Source organism: Vigna unguiculata, chromosome 1 (genome assembly GCF_037176805.1).
Source record: "Vigna unguiculata cultivar grain cowpea cultivar isolate G323 ecotype 2 chromosome 1, ASM3717680v1, whole genome shotgun sequence".
Taxonomy (NCBI): domain Eukaryota; kingdom Viridiplantae; phylum Streptophyta; class Magnoliopsida; order Fabales; family Fabaceae; genus Vigna; species Vigna unguiculata.
This window is the reverse complement of record NC_140792.1, coordinates 40,665,005-40,692,660: the sequence shown is the minus strand read 5'-3', so window position 1 is coordinate 40,692,660 and position 27,656 is coordinate 40,665,005. Positions and strand designations below refer to the sequence as shown.

Here is a 27,656-nt window from a genome sequence, read left to right as displayed (position 1 = left end):
ATAGAAATGACTTTTATGTGAACTTTAACCTAAGAACAAATTTTAATTTCACATATAAACTTAAAAATATAAACTTAAAAATTACAAATATATTATAATATATATATATATATATATATATATATAAAGCAACTGTCCTATAATCATTTTTAGTTTTATTATAATTTTTTACTAAATCCAATTATTCTGTTGTTTTACTTAAAAATAATAATTTTTAATTAAAATTATATAAAAAATTAACTACTTTTTAAAAAATATAATAATACTTTTTAGGTTAGAATATTTCATTAATTTTCGTTTTTATACAAAAATCTTGGTTCTCATATTTTTGTTGGTTGCAATTAATTCCACACTTACTCGCTTTTATGTGTACACCCTCACTCTTTCTTATTTTACACCCTAAAACTCTCGCCACTGATTCACCCTAACCCACACTTATCACACACACCACCTGACACACTCACCTTAACTCACGCACACACCTTATCTAACTCTCATCACACTCACTGCACGCACACCTCACATCACGTTTCACTCCCCAATTCACTCTGCACACACAAAAAGGGCCCAGGCCCAGGCCCACTAACAGAAGAAAAAAGGCGGGGAAACAGAAACGACAAAAACCAGAAAAGAGAGGGAGTAACGGAGAAGAAAAGAAGAAAAAAAGGAGAAAAGGAGAGCGGAAGAGGAAAAAGGGGTCGCGGGTTTTCCTCCATTCTTCTTCATCAAATTCGCACAAAGGCAACGTCTACTGTCAAAGTCCCATCGCTGCAGCCACGGACATCCTAAACACACATTACCCGCAGGTTAAGGTTCATCCCGTTTCTTACCTCTGTTTTGTTCTATTATTGTTGTTAATACTAGTTTGAATTGATGAAGTCACTGATTTATGATTGAGATGCTTGTACTCATAATTATTCAATGATAAATACACATTGCCTTTGGATCCTGCAGTATTTATTGTTTATGAAAACAAATATAAATCGTGGAAAGGAAACAAAAATGAGATGATAAACTTTTAACTGTGAAATAATATGATTTACGAAGAAATTGTAGTATTAAAAATAATATATCAATTTTGCGAAGAACTTTTAACTGCAGTATTATTAATAATATATTAATTTTAATTAAAAAAAGTAAAATAATAATCTTACATTTTGTTCTATTAAAATATTTTTTTTATTCTATCATATCTTTTATAAATTTTGTTTTCAAATCTTTTCAATTTCACATTTAAGTTTCTTAAAAAACAATCAACATAAATTTTACCTTTAAATATTCCCTATTCCACTCGATCACTCTATCTCAAATTCCTTAAATCAATAGAATAAGGAGATTTCTGTGTGGTTTGGGATTTTTTCGGTGAGGAAAAAATGAAAAAATGAGAGAGATTTAAAATTTGGGAAGTATACATAATTTGGACAACCACATCACCAAAGAATGTAATACATAAATTTATTATTTAAAGGAGTAATTAAAAAAATTATATTTTCTTGTGAATTTGAAATGTGTTGCTGACCTTGTCACCTTTCATGTTTTTTTTATTTGTGTTTGTTGTATTTTTTTTTATTAGAGAAGAGTGAATTGAGATAGGCCCAACGCAATCCACTAAAGGCCCATGTGCTTACAATTATAAAGTAAATTTCTTTGCAACCAAAAAAAGTCTAAAACAACAACATTGATGAGATCTAAAGATATAAGGATATAATAACATTATTATTGTTTTGGGGTTTAGGGATTCTGTTGGGAGTGCAAGAAAACAAGGGTTTAAGGATTCTCCTACATCTTCGCTCCAAGTTCAAAGTTCTTTGCTTGAATTTGTATTTCAGATGGCTTTTATGTCTGGACTTCAGCGCCTACTTCGTCACACCCCACTTCTTCATTCGCACCATGCTTCCATTCGTTTAGCCTCAACTCTCACTTCCCCTAAACTTTTCGTCAGCGGTGAGCTACTACCTCTTCTTTATTCCTTTTCATCTTCCAAATACTCCTCTTTCATCTGCCTTTAAATTGATTAAATTAGTTGTTTAGTTATGGATGCTAATCGGTCTTTTCTTACTCCATTGCTACTATATATATTGTAATGTTAAACTGTTGTGTGGGTAATCATTCGTTTTCCCTACTAGGTTTGTTTTCAAACTAGCGTTGCAATTTCATCGCACCCATTTTAACGTGCTTTTACATGACATTAAAATCGGAACTTGTGATTTTCACTTGCCCTAGTTTTATGTATTTGTCGAATTGCTATCCATTCGTGGATGATTTCTGAAAACGACTCTGTTTGTTTAAACATAATGTTATGCCTAAGTAAAAGAGAAGAATGCCCTCCTTAGAAAAACGTCTAGTTACTCTAAAACTAGGGAAATGCACGTTGGAGATTGAGCAAGCTTGACTATTTGTTATACACTTTGATTAATCTTTATGTGCATTTTTTAGTGGCTGGATCTCTTTGATAAATACATAGTATGCTGAGCATAATTCATTTCAGTGTTGTTTTCTCTTGGTTATCTGGTTTGGGAACCTAGATGTTGAATGGGTTTCTTGTACAGAATCACCTCTGAGGTGGTGTGTATATGGATACAAATATGCCGAGGCAGGAACACACAGAACATATTTTAAACTTTGCCAAAAATTAGTCGCATTTGGAGTATTTATTCACTGTCACAAGTGGGTCATCGGTGTGTCCACAAACTTAGAAGCTTTCTTTTGATTAAGGAGGGCAACAAACAAGTTAAGATTCTATGTACAGTCTGTTATTTTAAGGGAGATTTCTGCGGTAGTTGCTTTGTCACAATATCCATTTCATGGTGTGTCTTTATTTTTCTATATATGTATCTTTTTTTTAGGTTTCTTCTTGGTGAAAATCTTGCCCTATAAATCTCGCGTGTGTTGTTTGCTTTTATTTGCCTTATTGTCTGACTAAAGGCATTGTATATCCTTCTTTGTCTTCATTCTTTTCTTCCAACATGTTTCTCTTTTTATTTAAAAAAACAGTGGTCTAGTGATGAATGTGGATTAGAACATTATAAAACTGAAAATAATTAGTCAAAATTGTTTTCTTCTGCAGTAAAAGAAAAGAGAACCTATGGAACTCGATAGTTCATATCCAATCTGCAGATCTAGTTTGGTTTAATTATATCTTCGTTGCATCCTAAATCTCTGTTCCAAGCAATGCTAGTTTAAGCAGAAGACAAATTATGGCTGTTATTTAGTATAATTTCCTCAGAAAACCTTGTTGGATTCCAGCAGTCAAGATTTTTCTTGTAAAGGTTACACTTTTATTTATGGATCATGGAAACTTCCATGAAGTTTGAATGGACCAGTTTTCTGGTCTACGTGGCATGAACTTCAATTAAGTTATATTATACCTTTTGGCCCCATTCGATGTATGAAATCTCTACGTGTATTATATAATGTATGAAGACGAGTATTACAGTAAATTATTTTTCAAATCTTTTTGCTGGTTAAAAATTGTCAATATATTCATCTAACATGCTGTAGTTATATGATTCTGCATTTACTATTGCATACGGACAGGTCTCTCTAGATTGACAACAGATGAAAAACTTAAGGAAGCATTTTCTTCATTCGGGCAGCTGGTTGAAGGTAATCACGAGTTTTTTTCCTCTTACTATGAAGCATGTTTTGCTTGATCTTGAGTTTATTTTGAATTCTCATTATACAGCTAAGGTGATAACTGATAGAGCCTCTGGAAGATCAAAGGGATTTGCCTTTGTAACCTATACAAGCATAGAAGAAGCTGAAAAGGCTAGAGAAGGAATGAATGCTAAATTTTTGGATGGATGGGTTATATTTGTTGATCCTGCTAAACCAAGAGAGTCCAGACCTCCTCAGCAATCACGGTCCCAACCCTCTGAATCAGGTTTCACTGTTAACAAAACTGTTGGGTGGTGTGGTTGAGCACTAAACCAACTTTAATTATGGTCACCATATTTGGATGATTTTTTAGACAGTGATTCAAATCAGCCAATTATACTACAATTTCTTGAGAACTATTTGCATCAAACAGTTGAAAATGACTATTAAATTTTGGGCATCATCCAACTTGTATTCTATGGTACTGTATCTGAGAGGAATTGCACTGAATTCTTGGAAGTTAATTACATTTCCGGATCTTAAAAGCTAATACTTATCTTCTAACTAAACCTTAAAGAAAGCCTTTATGGAGAGCTTTTGGACATTTACATTGTAATAGTAATTTTAAATATATATGAGAATAAATCCTCTAATCTACTTTACCAGTGCTGCGCAACACTGAAAATTTAAACTATTTTCTATGGTGTTCTGTATAAATTTTATTTAATGCATAGCAAATGAGTTAATTCGTTTGAGTTAGATTTGGCTTTAAAAAAAAAAAAAAGTCTCATTTTGCAGGTTTATAAATTAAAGAACCAACTTTGACCACTTCAGGAAATTTTTTACCGTCATTCTTTTGGTACAAACTTTTAGAATAATTTAAAAAAAGTATAATATATTTTGGAATTGCGATTATTTTTATGTATATGAAAAAGAATATATTTTTGAAATATATCGTAATAATTTCTGTAATTTTATCTTTTGATTAGGTTCACAAAATCTTCAACACAACTAATTTTGAAATCTATTATTTTATACAAAAATAATTTTAAATATTTTGCTGATCACATCCTAAATTTGTGTTATGGGAAATATTCACAGTTAAGTTAAAATTAAATCTTTGAATGAAAACATAAATGCATTTTGTAATAAAAAAAATTATGAAAGAATCGATTCATGGTTTGACCTCTAAAATGCAGACAAAGTAACAACTATTAAAATTGTGATAAAGATAAAATAAAAGCATGTTAAGATGGGTATGTTAAATTTATAACACTAGTTTGAAGACAACCTCTTACAGTTTTTTTTTTTCATGTGATTTTTTTATTTTATTTTGAAATGTATTATTTATCAATGTATCTGAATGTGTCTTATTATTTATCAAGTGAAATGATATTTGGTGAGAGCAAAATGTGATTTTTTTATTTTATTTTGAAATATATTATTTATCAATGTATCTGAATGTGTCTTATTATTTATCAAGTGAAAATGATATTTGGATATGTCACACTAATTGTTAGTTCGAACATGTCTCATATTTATATTTATCATTTGGTTGATAAATAATAATTAAAAAATGTTTCAAAAAAATTGAATTTAAAAAAAAAAAACTAATAAAATAGTCACATATTAGTTGACAACATGTCAAAGCTGTTTCTGTTTATAAAATAAGGATATTATTTATAATAAACTAGTAGAAACATATTTGTTGTGTTTACGGATCATGATTTTCACTCTTATTATTAGTATTATAATCGAAATGCATTATTAGATTTATGAAAGTAATTATAAAAATAAATAATTTGAAATTTTTTAGTAAAGGTATTTTTTAAAATAAAAATAGAATAATTATATTAAAAATAGTTATAAAATCTAAAAAATAAAAAAGTAATAAAAATATTGATATTCAAAAACAATTATCATATAATTATAAAAATCAACCAATTATTCATAGATATGGATAATGTACACTTTTCTTCGTCTAATTGTAACAACTACCTTCTTGTCATATATATAAGATACATTCTAGGAGATTGATTTGCTTTTTAACCTGTAAACACAACTTATATATTTTTTGCTTAACTAATAAAAAAAATATAAAAGTAAAAGATAAAAAATATATAAAATTAGATAAATAGTTAATAATTAAATTATTAAAAAAAATAAAAATAAAAAATATAATTTATAATTTTAATTTCATAATTTTATAATTATTAATTTTACAGTTAATATTTTATATTCTTTTATGAAATTATAAAACAAAAAAAAAAACAATAAAATTACAAAATTATAAAATTAAAAAAAAAAAAGTTTCCAAATCATGGTATTAGGATATTATAAAAAATACAAAATTATTGAATATAAAAATATGAATTTTAAAATTAAATAATCAGAAAGTTTCGAAATTAAAATTATAAGTAATATTTTATATTTTATATTTAATAATTTAATAATTTTATTATTATCTAATGTTATATTTTATAATTTAGAATATACTTTTATCTTTTAATTTATTTTAAAAATATTTTTCATTAAATATAATGCATATTTTGGGACACCGTTATTATTAAAATCTTTTAATATTATTGATAACAATTAAATTATTAAATATAATGACAGTGAAAAGTTATTACTAAAATCTTTTACTATTTTAAGACTCAATCGAAAAAGAAACTAATCGAAAGTTTTCAAATTTATCGGGTAATGAAAAAACAACTAATATAGAATTATAATTCGAATTAGTGAAATATATAGTATGGATCTATCTTGTTATAATATATTCATTATCTTGTTTTACTTGGTTTAAAATAAATTTTTTAATGAAAATTTAGCAAATTTATCCTTGTTCCAATGTTAAGATAAATAGATATAAAATATAATCATATGCATAGGACGGAGCGGACCGGGAATGGGTTTTGCTATGTCATATTCATTTGCGTAGAAAAAATTCATCTTCATCTTCATATTCAAATTCAACGGGTATCAAATTTTTGTCTCATCCCCATCTCACCGAGTAACGGATATAATCTTGTCCTACCCGTTTTCTTACTACTTCAATATTAATCTTAATTCATTTTTTAAAAATAATACAAAATTGTTATAAATGAAAGATAATATTATCAAATATTCAATACGGATGATTATTTCTTTGATATCAAATACTTTGAAATAAATTATAATTGTTTACATTTTAGATTATAATACCAAGTAAAATCTCATGATAACCAACACATTTATTAAATTTGCAAACATTAATCAAATCTAGTTGATAAAATTTTAAAAATATTTTTTAAAAACATAAAAGGAAAACAAATATTCAAATTAAAATATATTTTAAATGTTTGTTTACTTCAATTTTTTAAATTGTAATGAATCTCTTTTTTATACATTAATAAAAGTTATAATACATCATTTGGTGAAAATGATGCAAAGAACAAATAATAAACATAATAATAAAATTTTAACATAGATATATGTATATTTTAAACTCCAGTATATGTTGGATGATGATAAAAAAATATTCATGACAATTACATTAAATTTTTATATTGTAGTAAATACAATGTATTTATATAGTTATATGAATAAATTATAGATGATTGATAATGAGTTAGAAAATAAAAAGTAATTAAATAAAATATGTCGAAATAATATTTTACATGACGAAAATTAAAAAAATATTAAAAAAGTAACAAATGTTTATGAACAATTTGAGAGACTATTGAAAAAAGTTGCACAAAGAAAAACACAAATGTATAATTATGGGTATGATAAAATGTAAAATACTTTAGAAATTTAAGAAAACTTTTCAAATATCAACATATATACTCAATGGTTGAGAAATAACCAAAATTGCAAGGATTAAATATGTTTTTGGTTCCTCAAGTTTCAGCGAAATTTGGAATTAGTCCCTCATCAAAACTTTTGACCAATTTAGTCATTCATCTTTCAAAATGCGTGAATTTAGTCCTTTTAACCAAATTTTGTTAAGTTTATCTGATGTTTCAAGCACATTTTATGATAGTATTTAAATTATTTATACTGTTTGACACATTATTTTTCAATGTTAACTTAAATAGTATCATGAGATGTGCTTGAAACGCCAGATAAACTTAACAAAATTTGGTTAAAAGGACTAAATTCACGCATTTTGATGAATGACTAAATTGGTATAAAGTTTTGATGAAAGACTAATTCCAAAATTCACTGAAACTTGAGGAACCAAAAACATATTTAACTCAAATTGTAATAGCGAAACAAAAGAATTCTTCAAATGAAACAAAAAATAATAACAATAAGTAAAAATTTTTTTATATTACCTAGTAAATAAAAGGTTTGTGTTATTAAACACTTAAATTGAGAGTATTAAACATTCTTACGAGAAAGAAAAATATATAATAAATAAAAATATTTTAAAAGATAGAAATATTCAAATGTGAGACATATTTTTTTTAATTGACATACATCATTTTAACATACTTACATACAAAAAGGACATGATATTATAAAAAATATAGTGGATATGTGAATGAGTTTTATAACAAACCAAATAACTAGAATAAATAAAAAATAGAAAGTATATATATATATATATATATATATATTATGGTTACTTAATTATTTGTGCATATTTTAATAATTTAAGTGAAGATATGTATTGTGGTGGGAATATGTACATCCACATGTCCAATTAAAAAAGTCGAAAATTTTTCATACTTATACCTAGATAATACCAGAATTTATCGCTAAAACGAAAATAAATTCGGATAAAAAACGGATTTATTTATTATATCTATATGCCGCATTTTTTTTTCAGTGTCATTGTACTCAAATACCATTAATATATTTAATAACAAATTATTACCGAAGAATCAAATATTACAGAATTATCCAAATCATATACTCATTATAATCGCTTTAGTTACTCATTAAAAAAATATTACACAATTATTTTGTTTAAATATTCTCGTGGTAATTACTTTAGTTATTGATTTGATAAAAGAAAACTTAATAATATATAGATAAAAAGGAATAAATATATATAAATATATTCAATTTTGTTATGGGTCGAATCACACAAAATAATCAGCCCACAAAATACAATAAGAGTGGACTGAGATAGGCCCAACCAAGTATTAAATACAGGCCCATATGTTAACAAATTGGAACAGACACTTGAAACAAAACTCTACTCTTTTGTGCTCCCATCGTCTTCTAGGGTAACCACGGCGCCACTTGAACAAGTGCGGCCATATCCAACCATTTTCTTCGCTTCTCTTCTCTTCTCAGGTTTTCTTCTCTCTCCTTTCTTTTTCCTTTCCGTATGTATCGCTATTTTTTCTTTATACCTTTCCTACCCTTATTTCAAACCCTATCGTTCTAGACGATTCTGCACCTTCGCCACTACGAGTGACGGTGGAGCACGATAAAACCATCTTTCGCTATTTCGATTTATCAGATCGCGAAAATTGTGAATCCTTCTTTGTTCTGTTCGCTCCTACAACCCTAATACACTTTGCACTTTTATTGATTCTCAATTCGTCATTTTATCTGCTGTTTATTGGGTGTGGCGTCTCCTAGACGCTGTTAATTTCAATTACGATAGTCGTGAATCTGTTTCTCATTTTTTCACCATCCATCCAATCCCTATCTGATTTAGGGAAAGTAGACAAATTTACTTGATTCCTCAGTTTACGAATGTAATATATTTATTTTGATTTCTACACCCTGAACTGTGAATCTTTGTGATGAAAATTTTACTTTAGATGTCTTCTTGTGTTTTGGCTGTTATCCTTATTCTGTTTTTTGTTTGTTACCCTTATTTGTGCGTATTTTTTTTGGTATCTGGACAGGGGTGTCATATTACCGTGAGTGTTCAATATGACATCTTTCCTAAAGCCTGAGAATGCTCTCAAAAGGGCCGAAGGTTAGTTAAAAAAATACTTATATAACGTTTGTGATTTATGTATAACGTTTGGGTATAATGGTAATGATGCAGTTGAGTGATTCTGACAATTTTTGTAAATTTGCAGAGTTAATCAATGTTGGGCAGAAGCAGGATGCTCTACAGACTCTTCATGACCTCATTACCTCAAAGAGATACAGAGCATGGCAGAAGACACTTGAAAGGATTATGTTTAAGTATGTTGAACTTTGTGTTGACATGCGCAAGGGCCGATTTGCAAAAGATGGGCTTATTCAGTATAGGATAATATGTCAGCAAGTCAATGTTAGTTCACTGGAGGAGGTGATCAAACACTTTATGCACCTGTCAACTGAGAAAGCTGAACAAGCTCGGAGTCAAGCACAAGCGTTGGAAGAAGCCCTTGATGTTGATGATTTAGAGGCTGATAAAAGGCCAGAGGACTTGATGTTGAGTTATGTCAGTGGTGAGAAAGGGAAGGACAGATCTGATCGGGAGCTTGTTACCCCATGGTTTAAATTTCTCTGGGAAACTTACAGGACAGTGCTTGAAATATTGCGAAACAACTCAAAACTGGAAGCATTATACGCTGTAATTCTTCATCTTTTTTAAAACTTGATGTTTTATATTAGTATATTAACCCAAAAAAGTATAGATCTTAAGCTAAATAGTTTTGATATTTATTCTTTTTTACTACTAATGGTTCTTAACCCAAAAAAGTATAGATCTTAAGCTATATAGTTTTGATATTTATTCTTTTTTACTACTAATGGTTCTTGACTTCTTAATTATTCATTTTCTCTTCGAATGGGGTGGTTGGCTTGTTTTGATAGACTGGCAAATATCCTCTCTTTTACTATGGTGTTCCTGAATTCTACAGTGTACTAAATGTAGACATCAAAAAGTGGCATGCATTCTAACTGTTAGCATTTGATTGATTTTTTTTAGGATATATTGCTGTTCTATTCTTATACTTTTTTTTTCAGCTGTTACATGCATCTCTAGATAATAATGATAATTTAAGAAGGATTACCTTTGTTTTTTTAAAACCTGAACTCCCATTGCACCCTAATGCTATTTGCAGATGACAGCTCATCGAGCTTTCCAGTTCTGCAAGCAATATAAACGAACAACAGAGTTCCGCAGACTGTGCGAAATCATAAGAAACCATTTGGCTAATCTCAACAAATACCGTGACCAACGAGACAGGCCTGACCTTTCAGCACCTGAAAGCTTACAATTGTATCTTGATACTAGAGTTGAGCAGCTGAAAATTGCCACTGAACTTGAACTCTGGCAGGTTGGCATTTCTCATTTTTATTTATGCATGTGTTACATGTTTGTTTTGTTAATGTTAAAAGGCATTGAGAGTTTTGGGCAATAACCTAACTTTGATTCTGTGTGCAGGAAGCCTTCAGATCAGTGGAGGATATATATGGACTGATGTGCTTGGTCAAGAAAACTCCCAAGCCATCCTTGATGGTTGTTTACTATGTGAAGCTGACAGAAATATTTTGGATATCGTCAAGTCATCTTTATCATGCATATGCATGGTTCAGGCTCTTTTTATTGCAAAAAAGCTTCAATAAGAACCTGAGTCAGAAGGATTTGCAATTAATAGCTTCATCTGTTGTTCTTGCTGCACTTTCAGTGCCTCCTCATGACCGTACACATGGTGCGTCTCACTTGGAACTGGAGCATGAAAAAGAGAGAAATTTGAGGATGGCCAATCTCATTGGCTTTAATCTTGAGACTAAACCTGAAAGCAGAGAAATGGTATATTACTTCCTCTCTATTGTACTTGTCCTAAAGTAGCATATGGAGGTCTCTTTTGTTAATCTTACTATTTGCTTATGTTTCCTTTTTGGTTTGCTCACAGCTCTCAAGATCATCACTTCTTGCTGAACTGGTAAGATATTCTTTTTAAGTTCATCTTTTTTTCTTTTTTAAAGTTTTGAATTCGTTTTATTTGGCTCTTCAATATTTAATGTTATTTTTGAATTTATTTGTTTATATTGTGTTCACACTTGTGGTTGCAATTATAATTACCATACACTGATGCATATGCGTTTTATTTTTGAATTGGGGATATCTACTTCTAAAAACAATTTTTCATTTGTCGGATAGGTTTCCTTTGTATATTATATATTATATTTGATATTTGATGTTCTAGTGACTTTTATTTGGTGTTCTTCATCAACTTATTGTGTCCATGTGCCAAGTTACAAATAGATCTCGTTCTCTTTGCTGCAGCTTGTTTGATTTTTTTTCACATCTTTGTCACTTGTATGTTTCACCTGCTGCCTGTAAATATTTGCTGCATTATAATTATTTAACTGCAGTCTTCACTCACCGTTATGGCTTTAAGATTGGGAGGATAAAATGAAAGCAAGATACAGAATATGATTTAGTTTATGGTAATTGTGGCAGAAGTTGCCAACTTAACATTACTAACTTAAAAAGACTTGCAATAAATAATGGAATCTGAACATTGTAATTATTTTCAATTTCTCAAGTGACGATGTTGATTGATTTGACTTCTCCTTAACTGTCATAGTTACGGTGATTCAATTGTTTTGTACTCAATGTCGTAAATGTTTTTCCAGAACATACTGGCTTCAATTATAAGCCTGCTGTATTGCATAGGGTCTATTGATGATGTATTTTGGAAGTTGAGTGGACTCTGGGTTACCAGGGTTTAAATGTATTTTTGAAGTTAAATGCATTCATTACAAAATAATGCTGCCAAACTTAGACAGTTTGTGTCTGTTGGTCCATTACAGGCATCCAAGGGAGTGATGTCTTGTGTGACTCAGGAAGTGAAAGATGTTTACCATCTTTTGGAACATGAATTTCATCCCTCAGATCTTGCAGTAAAAGCGCTGCCCTTGATAACTAAAATCTCAAAGTTAGGAGGCAAGCTTTCTACAGCTTCTTCTGTTCCCGAAGTACAGTTGTCTCAATATGTCCCAGCATTGGAAAGACTAGCTACCATGAGGTTGCTGCAGCAGGTGCATTTTCCTTTTTGTGCTCCTTTGTTATGTTGTGGATGAATATTAAACATGTTTTCCGTTCTGTTCTGTGATTTTGCATGTTAATGTGTTTCCTTTTTGTGTTCTAGGTGTCCAACGTTTACCAGACAATGAAGATAGAGACTTTATCTGGGATGATCCCGTTCTTTGACTTTTCCGTAGTTGAAAAGATTGCCGTAGATGCTGTAAAGCAGAAGTTTGTATCAATGAAAGTTGATCACATGAAAAATGTTGTGATCTTTTGCAAAACGGTATGTTTTGTTCATTTTTGTTGTGGTTGCCCCCCCCTCTAAAATTGGTAGTTCTGCAGAAAATTTTTATCATTTTTATTTCTGTGTAATGGTTTCTTGTTAAATGAGTTGTTTTTGTAACAATGTTATGAAATGTCTAGTATCAGCTGTTGTGAATCATCATGTTTATCTAGTTTGCTATATGTCACCACAGTTCTACTTATCTGTTGTTTTATGGCAATTTGCTTCATTTATAATGCAGAGTCTCGAGTCAGATGGCTTAAGGGATCACTTGGCCAATTTTGCTGAACAATTAAATAAGGCCCGACAAATGATTTATCCTCCTGATAGGAAACCATCTAAACTTGGAGCTTTACTTCCAACTTTGACTGAGGTTGTTGCCAAAGAACACAAGAGGCTTCTTGCTCGAAAATCAATCATTGAGAAACGGAAAGAAGAACAAGAACGGCAGCTTCTTGAAATGGTATGCATTTCTGAATTATAACATTTTTTTTTCTTCTGTCTGCTTTTTTTGTGGGTAAGCTCTAAAATTTATTATTTCTGTAACAAATTGACCTAAGATACCAGTTTTTATTAATGGATATTATAAGTTCTGGATATTTTTGAAATTATTTAACTTTTTCTTTAATATTTATTTTTAAAGGAACGAGAGGAGGAGTCAAAAAGACTAAGACTTCAGAAAATAACTGAAGAAGCAGAACAAAGACGGCTTGCCACCGAGTATGAGCAGAGGAAGAATCAGAGGATCCTTAGGGAGATAGAAGAGAGGGAAATTGAAGAAGCTCAAGCTTTACTTCAGGAAGCTGAAAAGCGTATCAAAAAGAAGGGGAAAAAGCCAATCATAGAGGGAGTAAGTTGAAGTCTGCGTTTTGTTAAATAAAATTCTTGATTTGTTGGTCTGCAAATGTTGACTATAAACACTATCTGCAGGACAAAATCACCAAGCAGACCTTGATGGAGTTAACTTTGACTGAACAACTCCGGGAAAGACAGGAAATGGAAAAGAAGTTGCAGAAGTTAGCGAAAACAATGGATTATTTGGAAAGAGCGAAAAGAGAGGAAGCTGCTCCCCTTATTGAAGCTGCGTATCAACAACGTTTAGTGGAAGAGAGACTTCTTCATGAGCGTGAACAACAGGTATGTGTGGATTACTATTGTTTGCATCTGTGCTTGTGTAACTTTGACATTGCTTTTGCACATTCCTTATCATCACCTCCTACAACACTCTATTTGAGCCAATTTATATCTTCTAACTGAATCAAACTATTAATGATGCAGCAAGAAGTTGAACTGAGCAAACAGAGGCATGAGGGAGATCTCAAGGAGAAGGAGAGGCTTGCTCGAATGATGGGCAATAAGGTTAGTGTGGGCAATCTGTTCAGCTTCTCAAATTGTTTGCTTTTGGAGGATAGATGTTATAGGTTATGAATTGCGAAGGCCTTTTTTTTACTTCCTATTATTGCCATTGGCCATCAAATTGCGACAACTATCAACTATTATTTAGTTTAGCCTTGTAAAGCAGGGTCTTGCCTTAGGCTAATTTCTTATTTTTTAATTTATTATGCAGGAGATATATGAGGTCCGAGTTGTTAGTCATCGCCAAGCAGAGTTTAATAGATTAAGAAGAGAACGGGAAGAGCGAATCTCTAGGATTTTGCAGTCAAGGAGACAGGAGAGGGAAAAAATGAGGAAGTTGAAGTATTATCTCAAATTAGAAGAAGAGAGACAACAAAAAATGCGTGAGGAGGAGGAAGCACGGAAACGTGAAGGTATTTTTTTGCTCTTTGTAGGAAAAGTTCAATATATACTTTTTTGTTTGGATTTTTTTTTAAGTTTTAATATTTTTAAAAAAAAATCACCAAGATTGTCATGTTTTGTTTTTCAATTCACCTTTTATAATTTTTTTTTATCTCAAGGAAATGCAAATGCAACCCTGGTAATTATACCATCTTTAACGCACAATGTAGTAATAACCTGTTTGTATTTATCCATGTTTTGTTGTAATTCAGAGGCTGAAAGGAGAAAGAAGGAAGAGGCTGAACGCTTAGCAAAACTGGCGGAGATAGCTGAAAAACAGAGGCAGAGAGAGCGGGAACTTGAAGAAAAAGAGAGACAAAGGAGAGAAGCATTGTTAGGCAGAAGTGTTGAAGCAGCTCCTCCTGCGCGGCAATCGGAACCTGTAACAGCTCCTGCTGCAGCTGCAGCCGCTGCCGCTGCAGCTCCAAACCCAGGGAAATATGTGCCTAAGTTCATGCGAGATAGAGCTGAAAGAACAGGCACTGCTCCTCCTCCGGAAACAGACCGCTGGGGTGGTAACAGTAGCAGCAGGCCGGATGGTGACAGGTGGCGTGGTGGTGATGATCGGCGAAGTAGTTATGTTAGTGGTGGAGGTTCAAGGTCATCATCTTCTTGGTCCAGGAATCCGCGTTGAACATTTTGTGCCCTGAATTATTGCTGGTGACTTTTTGGAGTTCTATGTACTCTCCCATTTTATGTTCTAGAATTCTTTTTGATGCTGAGTTAAATTTATTATCTTCTTTATACTCACAAGTCCTCTATTGTATCGAGGAACATGCCAGCAAAATTTTCTATTTATGATTGAGTGGATTGAAAATGGTAATCGAAGTATCAACTTATTAGACTCAGCTTTCATCCTATTTTCTTACGTAGAAAATAACCAGTAGCCTTGCTACTGTCGTCCTATTTTATCTTTATTTTCTATTCGAAATACAACAACTGTTGCACTGATTTAAATTACATTGCAAAATACATCTCGTCATTCTTCCCGCGCCTTTGTAAAATGAACTCTTAAATAATCGATTGATTAATGTTGAGATGGGAAGTGAAAACAAATTGGTTGGAAATATAGTAGAAATTTGGGAAGTAGAATATATAAAGGAAAAGTCTAAGTGCAAAGAGACGAATACGTTAATGTTAATTTTATTCTTTATTTTTTAATTATCTTTTGGTGAAACAAACTGTCTATGATTTGTGGAAAGTAAATAAATCGTAAGTGAAATTGTGGAGATAATGTTTAGGGGAAAATTAAAGGTATAGTTGAGTTGGATTATATGGTATCCCGTGTGTTCACGATCTCTATTCGAAGTTTAGATATTTGTGGGTATAACAGTAGAATTCACCGGTATGTGGGGTTCACCTAGTTCGTAGGTGACCCACTTAGATTAAATGTGCATCTAATCTAAGTAGGTGGCTTTTCTGAGCATAATAATTTTCTTATTCCTATTCACACCTTAGCTTTTCTGAGCATATTAAAGAAACAAATTTTCCTATAGTACTTGACCCCCATTTTCCCAATCTAGTCATATCAAGGTTGTTTTGGGTGGAGGTGGCCGAATTTGTTTTGTTGATTTTCGAATTCAATCTTGAAATATTAAATTATATAAATTTAATGTTAGTAAATAACTGCATTTTAGTTAAAGTTGTAAACACTAAGTGGTTGGCTCATGAGTGAATAAACAAATAAATAAATAAAACATTGTGTCACAAACAGAAGGAGTGCATGAAAAGGATGAAATGAAATTCAGTCAACCAATACGGTAGTGGTATTTGTCGTCAAGGAAGCTCATTGTACAACCTAAGCAAGCTCAAAATTTTAATTCTGTTTTGCATGCGATATCAGTAATAAAATCCCCTATTTTAAGTTTTTTTTCATCAAAACTAAACCAAATAACATTGACAAATTTATTACAGTGTAATTTATTTATTTAATATTTACAACTTTAATTAAAATGGGATTATTGATTTTTATTAATTAAGTAATTAATAAATTTAACGCTGTTTACTGAATTTAGCACGTCATTAGATTATTTGTTAGCAATTATACTTTAAATAGTTAAAAAATAAATTTAAAGAAAACACAGTGTATGTATATTAGGGTTAACCCACACCGGAATTCACACTGGCACACTAAATGTGGCTAGATCGGGAATTATGGTGCTGAGTATTTGTTTTTTCCTTTGGTTGCAAATGCCTTTTTTTTTTTTAATTTTTCCTGAAACAATTCACATGCATATGTTTCGTTAAATTCAATGAATATACTAAATCCAAAGGCTTCACTATTTTTTTGAATCTTTATTGTGGAATCTATTATCTATTTGCCACAATCTTTAAACAAGGAGAAGTAACCGAAAGCAACAATCCAAGAGAGGAATAATTAAAAAATGGCTACGCCAGCAACACTCTTACACCTAGAAAATGTTGGGACGTGAAGACGGAGAGAAAGCCAACAATAGAGATGTCAGCGTCATGGTGATGCACGTATTCAAAGCGAATAAGAAGAAGACTTTTCTTTTATGTCTTTTAATTTCTTGGGCTAATCAATTGAAAAAGGAATCTTAGGATCTGTATCCGCCAGTCATAAAAATACCAAATAATGGAAGTGTGTTAAAGTTTCAGATGCGACTTGTAGCGTGCGAAGTTGGGACGGCAAATATCTTTCATGTTTGGATCTTAATGGAATCATGACGTCTGACGAAAGCAAATTTGGGAATATTTATATCCAACCATCCTCCAATCGTGAGCTGCAATTTCAACCAATGGCCTCTGCGATACCCGGCGACGAAGAGACGCCGCTCGTCGCCGACAATTCGCCGCCGCAAGCGGCGAGGACCACGTCTCACACCTGGGATATTCACATCCTCAGCTTGGCCTTTCTCTTGGTTTTTCTCGCCTTCGGTGCCGCGCAGAATCTGCAGAGCACTCTCAACACTGTCAGTATTTTTCGTTTTCTTTTGCGTTCGGTTTGGTTTGGTTTGCGAGGTAGGAAATCGAGGTCCCGGAGTAACGGTCTCGGTTCGGTTCAGTGTTTAGTATTTCAATTGTGTTTGAATTTTGGCTTCAGGAGGAAGGCTTAGGCACCACTTCTCTCGGGATCTTGTATTTGTCTTTCACATTCTTCTCCGTGGTTGCTTCTTTGGTGGTGCGAGTTCTCGGCTCTAAGAACGCTCTGCTTCTTGGGACTACTGGCTATGTCCTCTATGTGGCTGCCAACTTGAAACCAACTTGGTAATTACTATCTACCTATCTCGATTTTTCTGCGGCTAAAAACTTAATATATATACATACATACATATATATATATATATATATATATATATATATATATATATATATATATATATATATATATATATATATATATATATATATATATATATATATATATGATGGATTTCACATGGATAAAATGTGTTGTTGGTTCTAAGATAGTCAAACTTAGTCTTACTATCTCTATATTTTCAATTAGTTGAATTATAGTTCTTATATATTCCATTCTTAAACGGTTGATGGTCTTTATTTCCCATGGGATTGGTCCATGTATTTAAACTTACTAGGTTCCCAAGGCACCAAAATTCAAATGAGTGACACTTATGTGAACAAGAATCTACGTTTCTTTATCATCGTTTATGGTTGTTGCTCATACATGGGAGTACGATTTCTTTTTGGTTTATAACTATGTAGTGATACAAATTTATATGCATATCCTTGACAATTGAGCAATGATTCCTGCAGGTATACATTGGTCCCTGCTTCTGTGTATCTTGGGTTTTGTGCTTCCATACTTTGGGTTGGAGAGGTACATGTAACCTGTGAAGATTTTATAGCTCCTTCAATTTGTCATTGGTCACCTGCATCTTTACTTATCGTAGTTTGACCTGTCAGGGAACATATCTCACTTCTGCTGCACGCAGCCATTCTACAGATAACAACTTGCATGAAGGTGCAGTAATTGGTGACTTGAATGGGGAATTCTGGGCCGTGTATGCACTTCACCAGGTGATCATATTATTTTGAACTCAGCTGTTATTTTTGTTTCATTAAAAAAAAAAAGCTCTTAGAATTTGAAATTGATTGAGGAAATACCCGTTTTGCAGTTTATTGGAAATCTCATTACATTTGCTCTACTGAGTGACGATCAGCAGGTTTGTGGTGGTTAACCTTTCCCATTTTCAAAATTTTATTTTACTCTGTTTATTTCAACCATCAGTTCATGATATTAGTCAAGCATACCCTTGCCTTGTTAGATATATCTTCAGGAATTGCCACTGGTGAAATATCTTCAGGAAAAGGAAAAAACCTCAACTAACTTGATGATAATGGAACCCCTGGTCCAAATTGGTTGAATAGAAATAGTATTTAGCTTTTCTATCAAAGAAGTGCTATCACACTTTTAGATAAAAATCATGCCACTTTCTATTTGGTGTCTCATTTCCAAACTATTGAAACTTGGAGGAATTTTAACCAATGAAGGAAACACTTATTTTTCAAACACTGTAATTTAGCATTTCTGTGTTTTGTTTTTAATTTCCCAATTTATTTATTATTAATACATGAAAAGATGTTAATATGTATGATATGCAATTTTGAGGAAATGTAAATATGAGCTCAGTTTTACCCTGTACCCTGAACAATAACTGCTCATTTGACAAGCTTTTTTTATTTAAAATATAGTACACATTCCATTATTTGATTATGTTTCTCATTAATGCAGGGGGGAAGTACCAAAGGAACCACTTTGTTGTTTATTGTATTCCTTTTCATTATGATTTTTGGTACAATATTAATGTGCTTCTTGCGCAAAAGGAGTGTTAATAGTAAGGGGGAACAAGAGCTTTCAGATGCTGGTGCATGTGCGTCCTTGAAGTCCCTATCTAAATCACTTGCCAATGCATTGTCTGATATAAAGATGTTGTTGCTCATACCCCTTATTGCATATTCAGGTCTACAACAAGCATTTGTGTGGTAATTCTTATGAATTATAAGGCATTCATTCTTTTGGATTTTCAATAATGGTTCTATGATTTAGTGTCCTTTTATTCTTGTTATACCTTGTTTGTTAACGAAATACTTTTTGGCAGGGCTGAATTTACCAAGTATGTTGTAACTCCTGCAATTGGTATTTCTGGTGTGGGTAGTTCAATGGCAGCCTACGGGGCTTTTGATGGAATAGTAAGTACAGGAATGCAGAACTATATTTCCTTGCCATTGCTGGTTGTTTAAAATAATTAGCTTTGGTTATATCATGTGAACAAGCTTCTGTCTCTTATTTCCTCATTTTTTATTTATTTATTTACTTATTTTATATTCTGAAATGTCTTCGAGTAACTGATACCAATTTCTTTCTAGACAAGGAAATTGCCATGTTCTAAATTTTTTCACTATGGTTCTAACATGTGGACAAGGAAATTGCTGTGTTATATGTTTTTTCATGGTGGTTCTAACATGTAGAGCCCCTTGCCACACCAAAATATGTTGTAATGGGATCTACTTTATTTTCTTATTTTCTATGAATATGTCAGTGTTCTCTGTTTGCTGGTCGTCTCACCTCTGGTCTCTCGTCTGTTACAAAAATAGTTTCTGTCGGTGTTTTTGTTCAGGCAGTCGTATTGATCTTACTTCTGCTAGACTTCAGGTAAGCAGTAATTATTTTTCTTTGAATGAAGTTGATCTTATTTAATTTATTTTCCAATATTCATCTTGCCTATATCTCTCTTTCCCACTCCTGATGCAGCATAAGTAGCGGATTGCTTGGTACTCTTTACATACTCTTTTTGGCTTGTTTATTGGGCATTGGTGATGGAGTTTTAATGACGCAACTAAATGCTTTGATTGGAATACTATTTAAGCAGGACACGGTATACAAATGATGCCCTATTAAGATGTTTACCTTGCTTCTGCATTGCTGTTTTGTTCAGTTATTTTATTTTGCTTGTTCCTCGTTTATTCTTCACACATTGCACATGCTTTCTGCTTGATTCTTTTTCTCTATCAATCTATTCCTCCTCCTCCCCCCCTCCCCCCACATTTTGGCTTAACAACTGTGTTCTTGGATAAATTTCTCCATAAAGTTTTGTATACTTAACTTTTGTAGAAACTTACTAATTTAACTTCTCCACAAGATGAAATGCATAAGTTGATTTTAATATGCGAGAAAATATCAGTTGATGTTATCTTTCATTTTCTTTTCCCTCCGAAAGTATTTATGGAAAAGTTTATTCTAGTATGATCTTAGTTTAAGTTGCCTCTAATGTCAAGTCTCTGTTGCTTCCGGTGCAGGAAGGGGCTTTTGCTCAGCTAAAGATATGGCAAAGCGCTACAATTGCTATCGTGTTCTTTTTCGCCCCGCTCATGTCGTTCAAATCCGTGGTTGTGATTATGCTTGCTTTCCTTTGCGTCTCATTCTGCATTTTTCTATGGCTTGCTCTAAAGGTGGGGAACACATCACGTTCCACGAGTCTCCGAATTTAAAGCTGCTTCAACTACATACACTATAGATTTTTGTATACATTGTTTCATTCTGTCTTCTCGCGAGTAGCACGTCCAATCTGGACTGTCTTTATTTTATGGTGAAATTTCCTTCAGTTGAATGAGCTGTATAATCTGTGACATCTCTCAGTGTGTTTGGTAACACATTTGTTACCGCTGGCTGGACGTGATTCCGTGGAAGCAATTAATAGTTGCTTTTACACTTTTGTTTATGTAAATTTTCTAGTAAACATGGATCCCAACCTTTGTGTAATGTGTCTATTTATAGTTGTTCACTAAAAGATAGCCTAGGTAGGAACAAGTAAAGAAAAGAGAAAAACACAGCTTCTTTCATAAATTCTCACGGAAGTTCATGATCGATTTTTCTTTTTCTCACTACCAAACACATTAACAGGAAGCAGAGTTCTGATTTGATCTTTGTGAACTAAAGTGCGGAAACAACGAATCCGCCAACTACCCTGTTTTGTTTCCACGTGTAGAACGCTCTTAATTTTAATGTTGCGAAAGTCTCTCAAAAACTAAACCGAAGCTATAATCATAAAGCATGGTCTGTATGGCCAAATCCACAATCTGAACTTGGTCAGCAAGCCCATCATATGACTCTCTAAAGTCATCCTCCACTTCAATGCTCATTGGTCCATCGCATACCATTTTTCCATACCAAAATCACTGAAAAGAAGTTATGATTAGGTGGTTTCGCACCAATTTCACTGCATTCCTGTCTTATTTATAAAGACTGCATCAACTATCTTATCAAACCACCAAGAGCTTCCCACCATGTCCTTTTTCTGGTTCTCTAGCTTGGTCCGTTTGCACATCACATGGCCTATTGTATCCTATGCTGCCACTTGGATAACACTTCTAACGTTGACGGCGGCAGTGGCTTCTATCTCACCGCAGGTGGCGTTTGTCTCTGCCATATCCCCCTCCTCTTCGTTCTCTCAGAAGTGCAGCACTGATGGGTCCATCAGAATGCCCTTGGATGTTCCAGGAGACATCCTGTGTTTTCCTCCTCACATGTTCGTGAAGTCCAAGGTTGACCTAATCGTTCCACCCGTCTTTGCAGCAGCCATTGTTGCGGCTTCTGCTTGCGTGGTCCGAGCTGCGGGCATGTGGGAGCATGATCAAACTCGTTGAGATGCAACTTAACTGGGTCTTCCTCTTAGGATCAAATCATATCTATCTGAGACAAAAGAATTAACAAAATTCGATTATGTGTCACCTGAAATTAACAGATTTCGAGATTATGTGATAATTTTGCTGCTGAGAAGAGCTTCTGATGAACACGGCCTGACGTGGAGATTGGCTGTGAAACTGGGCTAAACTGGTTGCTTCTGTATATACGAGATTATTTATTTTTTGAAATCCACACAAGGAAATTGTCAAATGTTAGCAATGATGTGTTCGTAATAAATTTCTGAATTATTTGTCTTTCGGGTATGCTGATCATATGGGGAGTTAGATTGAGGTCAATGATCAATCTTACTTTTCAGTTAAAATAAATATTCCATTCAATACTAACGGCGAATAATTTTCTATAGCTGTTATTTTCATTTCAAGGAATAAAAATGGCAAAGATTCCTGTAATAAAATGGAATGCTATTTTAAATTCCAGAACAAGGTTACCGGTGTAAAATAATGTATTTCTGTACCTTGATTAGATCTTAGGAAGCTCAATAGCCACGAGATCCTCAAAACCTATAATATCTTATTATATAAAGTAGGTCCTGCCAATGCTAGAGTGAAACAATAAAAAATTCTCTTTTTTGACGAGACAACAATATTCTAATTTGGTTACAATCCAACTTGTCTACAATAGAGGTCATTGAATATGATTTTTGGTTCAAGAACAGTTTGCTGGGCATAAGTGGAAGGTGATCCAAAACCTTTTAGACTATTGATGATTGGAGCTCCATGAAGATAGACTCCGAAGATTACTTTGTTTATGATACAATAATTAATCAATTAATTAAGTTAAAAAAAACTATTTAAATTATAAACAGGATCAATGATTTATGATTATGAAAGTCACTGAAATTTAGTAGTCAGTTAGTCAGGTGCACAAGATTTCTTATGTGGTTTGTTAACGACTCATTGGTATTAAATTTTTTCAATGAATTTCTTCTAGAAAATTCTGAAGAAATCAAATTCAGAAACATCCTCCGAGAACAAACTGTAATTATATGTATCTGTAACGTTCTTCTTATTGCATAGACTGCAAGAGGCTTTTGTCACTAATTAAGGAGGAAAACACGAAGCAGCGAGAGTATTCAAACTCTTAAAATCGATTTGATCAACTCGTTGCTGAAATCCCAGAGTTTCTTTGCTAGATGTTTGTTTTTGGCATGCGCACTTGGCTTGCATAGATTGCAATCCACAAAGTACTTCCCAGTTACACCTTTCACGTTTGGGTGGAGAGCAACATAGCATGTCGTGGCTGCTCCCTACGATTTTTGTTTTTTCAGAAATTAACCTATGATTAGTGACAACATATTTCGAATTCTGAACCAATATTCGAATTTTAAAATGACGGAAAAACATACCTGAGGAACGTTCTTCCATATGTAAAAGGTGAAGATCTTCAAGAAGTCTGCGAGAATTCATAGTATTGTGTTACAACTTAAAAAGTGCATGTTATTTAGTTGTGTAGTTTTGTTTCTGTTTTTGAGGAGAATTAACATACGCATAAGGTAAGAAGAATGTCTCATAAGAGGTGTCATTATTACTCCTGGATGAACTGAGTTTGCTGTGATGTTCACACCCTCTTCCTGCACTCAAATATCAAGAAGAACAAACAGATAAAATATTGCATGCTCAATTTTGGTATCATCAAAGAAGGAAAAAAACCTTTTGCTAGTTTCTTTTATCAATATGATCATTGGAAAACAAAATGCGATCATAAAGTGCATGCAACACATTCATTGTGTATGACCTGAAGGCGATGAGAAAGCTCATTTGTATGCAGTATGTTTGCTAACTTGGACTGTCCATAAGCCTTCTTGTTACCATAACTGAAAGCAATAGTTACAAAAAACTGTGATGTTCCACTGATAAAAATCACTGTCATGATGCAGAAAGTTCAGGCCAGAAGCAAAGTGAAAATAAAATACCCTTTTCGCTCATTGATCTTATTGAATCTAATCCCCTTTATGTAAGTGTAGTTATGGGCAATTGATGACAGATTTATGATCCTGCCCTCTATTCCAGTGGCTTGTGCAGTTTGTTTCATTTTCTCAAGAAGCAGGTTTGTCAACAGGAAATGACCTGAGATGTCAAAAAAAGATGAGAAAAGGCATCATTTTTACTACCACTAAGGACTAAAATAAAATGTCATACAAGAATGTTGAGATTTTACCAAGATGGTTTGTTGCAAACTGCATCTCGATCCCATCCTCTGAGAGTTTGAAGGGACAGAACATTACTCCAGCATTGTTTCTGATATGAAAAGCCAATGTTATGAACTTATGATTCATATACTTGAAAAATGACTAACTCAATGACATTGAGCATGGATGAGATAGAATGTGATGTAACATTAAAAGGAAAACCAACATCAAGATATTGAGAGGAAGATCAAGAGCTATGAAGTTGTCGACAAAGGATGTCACAGAAGTGAGTGAGCACAGATCGAGCTTCATTATGTCGACTCGTGCAGACTCATTCTCTTCTAGTATACGTTGTTTAGCTTCTTTTGCAGATACCATGTTTCTCACTGCAATGATCACATGAACCTTTCGAAGTGCCAACACTCGTGTTGTCTCCAACCCAATTCCACTTGCTCCTCCTGTGTGAGAATTACTTTGAGTTCTTAATTATTACAACACATCACAGCAAATATAAGTAAAGTTCATTTCTTTCAAACATTCGAAGCAATTATAAATAATGGAACAATTTTATGTCGAGCTATCCATCAATATCATACTTTCAAAGAACTTTATCACACTAATACAAGGTAACTGGTTAAATTTAGTGGCATATGTATTTGTTAATTTTGTGATTGTGTTGATATTATTTATTCTGTTTGTATGATGTTGAATTCTGAAAATGGTGTGTGATACATTTACTTGATTTAACGTTTTTTAAACTTTAATTTAAAAACATATTTAAAATCCCGAGTTTTAGTATTGGCGAGAGATCAAAAACTATTTTGTAAATACATAAAACAAAACGTTGTTTTAAATTATTTTAAAATATATTAATATAATTTACTTAAAAAATAATTAAAACGGTAATTTAATCTTATAAATTTTTGCTTCATGATATTTTTTAAAACCGAGATATAAAATTTAAACTTAAAAGTATACTTTTGGATTAAAAAAATTCTTCCGTAAAAAGTCAAAGTGATAAAAAAGTTAAAACATTGAAATTTTAAGTTATCAGATATGTTGTACAAATATAACTTTTCATATTTTATGATAATGAAAAATTATAAAAGAAATATAAAAATATATGAAATTAAGAAAAATGGTCACTCATTTAAAAAACATTAGAAATTAGCAAAAAAGGAACAATTATTTCTTAAAATAAAATGAACTAAACATATATCTTTGAGTCTTTAATTGAAAAGTTTCCCAATCTTAATTTTAAATTTTTTCATTTGTGGTGAACGATTTTATATTTTGCTTTAAAAAGGACATTAGTCTCTCAGGGATAATGTGATAAATCATTGAATGATCAACATCACTATATATCACCCGTGAACGTTATCATTTGATGACAAAGAAAAAAATATTAACGCAGATCAAATTAATGTAATAAGACATGTCAAATTTTGATGAAATATTTAAAATAAATTTTGAAAAACATTAAGGAAAAAAAAAAAGATTTTATTATTTATAAAAAAAATATAGAAATGATATTAGTATGATAAGAATTGGTCGGGTGTGATATTAGTAAAAGGAAGAGATGGGTAGAATTTTTTTTAGACGAGAAATGAAATAGAGAAAAGAATAAATAAAATGTTAAATTATCTTATAATCTTTTATAAATAATATAAATATACATTATTTTTTAGTGTTTATATGATTTTTTTTATTATATAAAATAAAATAATTCAATATTTTATTATATTTTTTATATATTAATTTTGTTTTATGATTTTAAAACATATATAGTTAAGAGTGATAAAGGAGAATAATAATACGTGTAGAAATCGCCTTGTACCATAAAAAAAGTTCTCTTTAAAAATAAGTGATTATGATAAGGTAAATTTTGTACATACATACATGTTTCAATTTTCTCATCCTTCTAATATCCAATAAACAAAATAATATATTTACTTTTCTAAATTATTGTGTTAATAAGCAACTCATAACAAAAAGCCGCGTTGAAAAAAAACAAAAAAAAAAAAAACCTCATAAAAGTCTACCTATAATACTTTTTTCCACACACCTACCTACAAATTCAACATCAACTTCATGCTCCCACAAATACTTAAGAGCGGACATATTTGACAACTATTATCACAGTTTTGTCAGTGAAACCTTAAAGAGATAAACATATATACTAATTTCAACTTCAAACATCAGTTCAACCGCAGGTTATTGTCCGTGTCAGAAACAACTTTTATATCACAAAAGCTCAAAAGCTTCCCTGAAGAAGATGCAGTTATGCAGAAGCTGGAATACTCTAAATCGTTTCTAATATCTATATATGCACGTAAGAACTCAGATTGTTATAACATGAACACATAAAACAAGATTCTGATACATATATATGTGTTAAAACTGACCTGTGATAATCGCAGTGAGGTTGGCACCATCGATTCCTTCAGTAACTTGTTCTGCAGTGGAAGCTGATCCAAATCCACTTGGACCAACCATCCCTGTTACCAACGAAATAACACCCACCATAGTATCAACAAAATGTGAAACCTCGGAGCCTTGTGACACAAACTCAGCACTGTCTTACAAATATATATATATATATATATATACACACAGATATGTAGATATATATAGGATTACATTATGCAGTTGCAGACAATAGATTATGAAAAATCAAAGCTAAAAAGAGTGGGGCAGTTGCCATGACAGATTGTAAATCCTTCTCTTATTCTGAACTGCATTTAATTATCACCGTTGAAACTCTGTTCACACATTCAATCACTTACCTACCAATCAACTCTTTTTCATTTATGGTCAAGGTGTGCCTCAAAACTATTCAACTTACTTGTTTTTAACAACTTCTTCAACACGCCATATCCTTTTATTGCGTTAAGTTGTAGTAAGTTACACCAAAATTAGGGTTATGTCAGCTTATAAATACTTCTAAGTTTTTGAACTGCTTACAAAACTTGTTTAGTTTCGTGTAAACATACCTATTTAAGGAGCTTAATGAAAGTGCTATGTGACTGCTTCCAACTTCTTAAATCTCATTTTCAAAATGTACACATGAATTGTACCTTGTATCTTTTCTTTTCTTTACCTTAATTAAGGTAAGGGTTTACTGATTAGTCTTTTATTTATGTTTGTTTATTTTAGTTATTGCACTATTTATAATATCTATTTTATTATTTTATCATTTCACTTTAAAATAAAATATTGATAACATATGTATATTAGTTTA

At 32.0% G+C, this 27,656-nt stretch overlaps 5 protein-coding genes across 6 annotated transcripts; 4 read left to right on the top strand and 1 right to left on the bottom strand.

Annotated features, from left to right (window-relative positions):
* The first annotated feature begins 613 nt into the window (after window positions 1–613).
* On the top strand, window positions 614–4,147 carry LOC114174173 (organelle RRM domain-containing protein 2, mitochondrial-like). 2 transcript variants are annotated; one of them, XM_028058959.2, is made up of 4 exons: window positions 614–806; window positions 1,830–1,944; window positions 3,538–3,606; window positions 3,686–4,147. In XM_028058959.2, the coding sequence occupies exons 2-4, from the start codon at window positions 1,830–1,832 to the stop codon at window positions 3,919–3,921; spliced, it is 420 nt and encodes a 139-aa protein (XP_027914760.1). In that variant the 5' UTR covers window positions 614–806; the 3' UTR covers window positions 3,922–4,147. The 2 variants fall into 2 exon arrangements, with proteins under 2 accessions (XP_027914760.1, XP_027914768.1); XM_028058967.2 differs by having other exon boundaries at window positions 616–812.
* Window positions 4,148–8,756: 4,609 nt separating this feature from the next.
* On the top strand, window positions 8,757–15,448 carry EIF3A (eukaryotic translation initiation factor 3A). Its single transcript, XM_028061765.2, has 14 exons — window positions 8,757–8,886; window positions 9,450–9,523; window positions 9,630–10,111; window positions 10,605–10,820; window positions 10,928–11,296; window positions 11,400–11,429; window positions 12,304–12,531; window positions 12,642–12,803; window positions 13,045–13,266; window positions 13,447–13,653; window positions 13,734–13,940; window positions 14,082–14,162; window positions 14,371–14,572; window positions 14,813–15,448. Exons 2-14 carry the CDS (start codon window positions 9,478–9,480, stop codon window positions 15,232–15,234), a joined length of 2,874 nt encoding a protein of 957 aa, XP_027917566.2. The 5' UTR covers window positions 8,757–8,886; window positions 9,450–9,477; the 3' UTR covers window positions 15,235–15,448.
* Window positions 15,449–16,964: 1,516 nt separating this feature from the next.
* Window positions 16,965–21,342, top strand: LOC114184645 (Major facilitator superfamily protein). The gene is made up of 10 exons (XM_028071962.2): window positions 16,965–17,533; window positions 17,665–17,828; window positions 18,336–18,399; window positions 18,486–18,599; window positions 18,698–18,745; window positions 19,315–19,565; window positions 19,682–19,772; window positions 20,123–20,235; window positions 20,335–20,458; window positions 20,880–21,342. The coding sequence occupies exons 1-10, from the start codon at window positions 17,285–17,287 to the stop codon at window positions 21,069–21,071; spliced, it is 1,410 nt and encodes a 469-aa protein (XP_027927763.1). The 5' UTR covers window positions 16,965–17,284; the 3' UTR covers window positions 21,072–21,342.
* A 151-nt stretch (window positions 21,343–21,493) lies between these two features.
* On the top strand, window positions 21,494–22,520 carry LOC114184658 (uncharacterized). The gene has a single exon (XM_028071976.2). The coding sequence runs from the start codon at window positions 21,867–21,869 to the stop codon at window positions 22,224–22,226; it is 360 nt and encodes a 119-aa protein (XP_027927777.1). The 5' UTR covers window positions 21,494–21,866; the 3' UTR covers window positions 22,227–22,520.
* A 636-nt stretch (window positions 22,521–23,156) lies between these two features.
* On the bottom strand, window positions 23,157–27,090 carry LOC114184652 (short-chain dehydrogenase TIC 32 B, chloroplastic-like). The gene is made up of 8 exons (XM_028071970.2): window positions 26,821–27,090; window positions 24,642–24,873; window positions 24,445–24,524; window positions 24,200–24,353; window positions 24,022–24,100; window positions 23,773–23,857; window positions 23,633–23,679; window positions 23,157–23,533 (listed from the first exon to the last, which is right to left on the bottom strand). Exons 1-8 carry the CDS (start codon window positions 26,939–26,941, stop codon window positions 23,360–23,362), a joined length of 972 nt encoding a protein of 323 aa, XP_027927771.1. The 5' UTR covers window positions 26,942–27,090; the 3' UTR covers window positions 23,157–23,359.
* Between the last annotated feature and the right edge of the window lie 566 nt (window positions 27,091–27,656).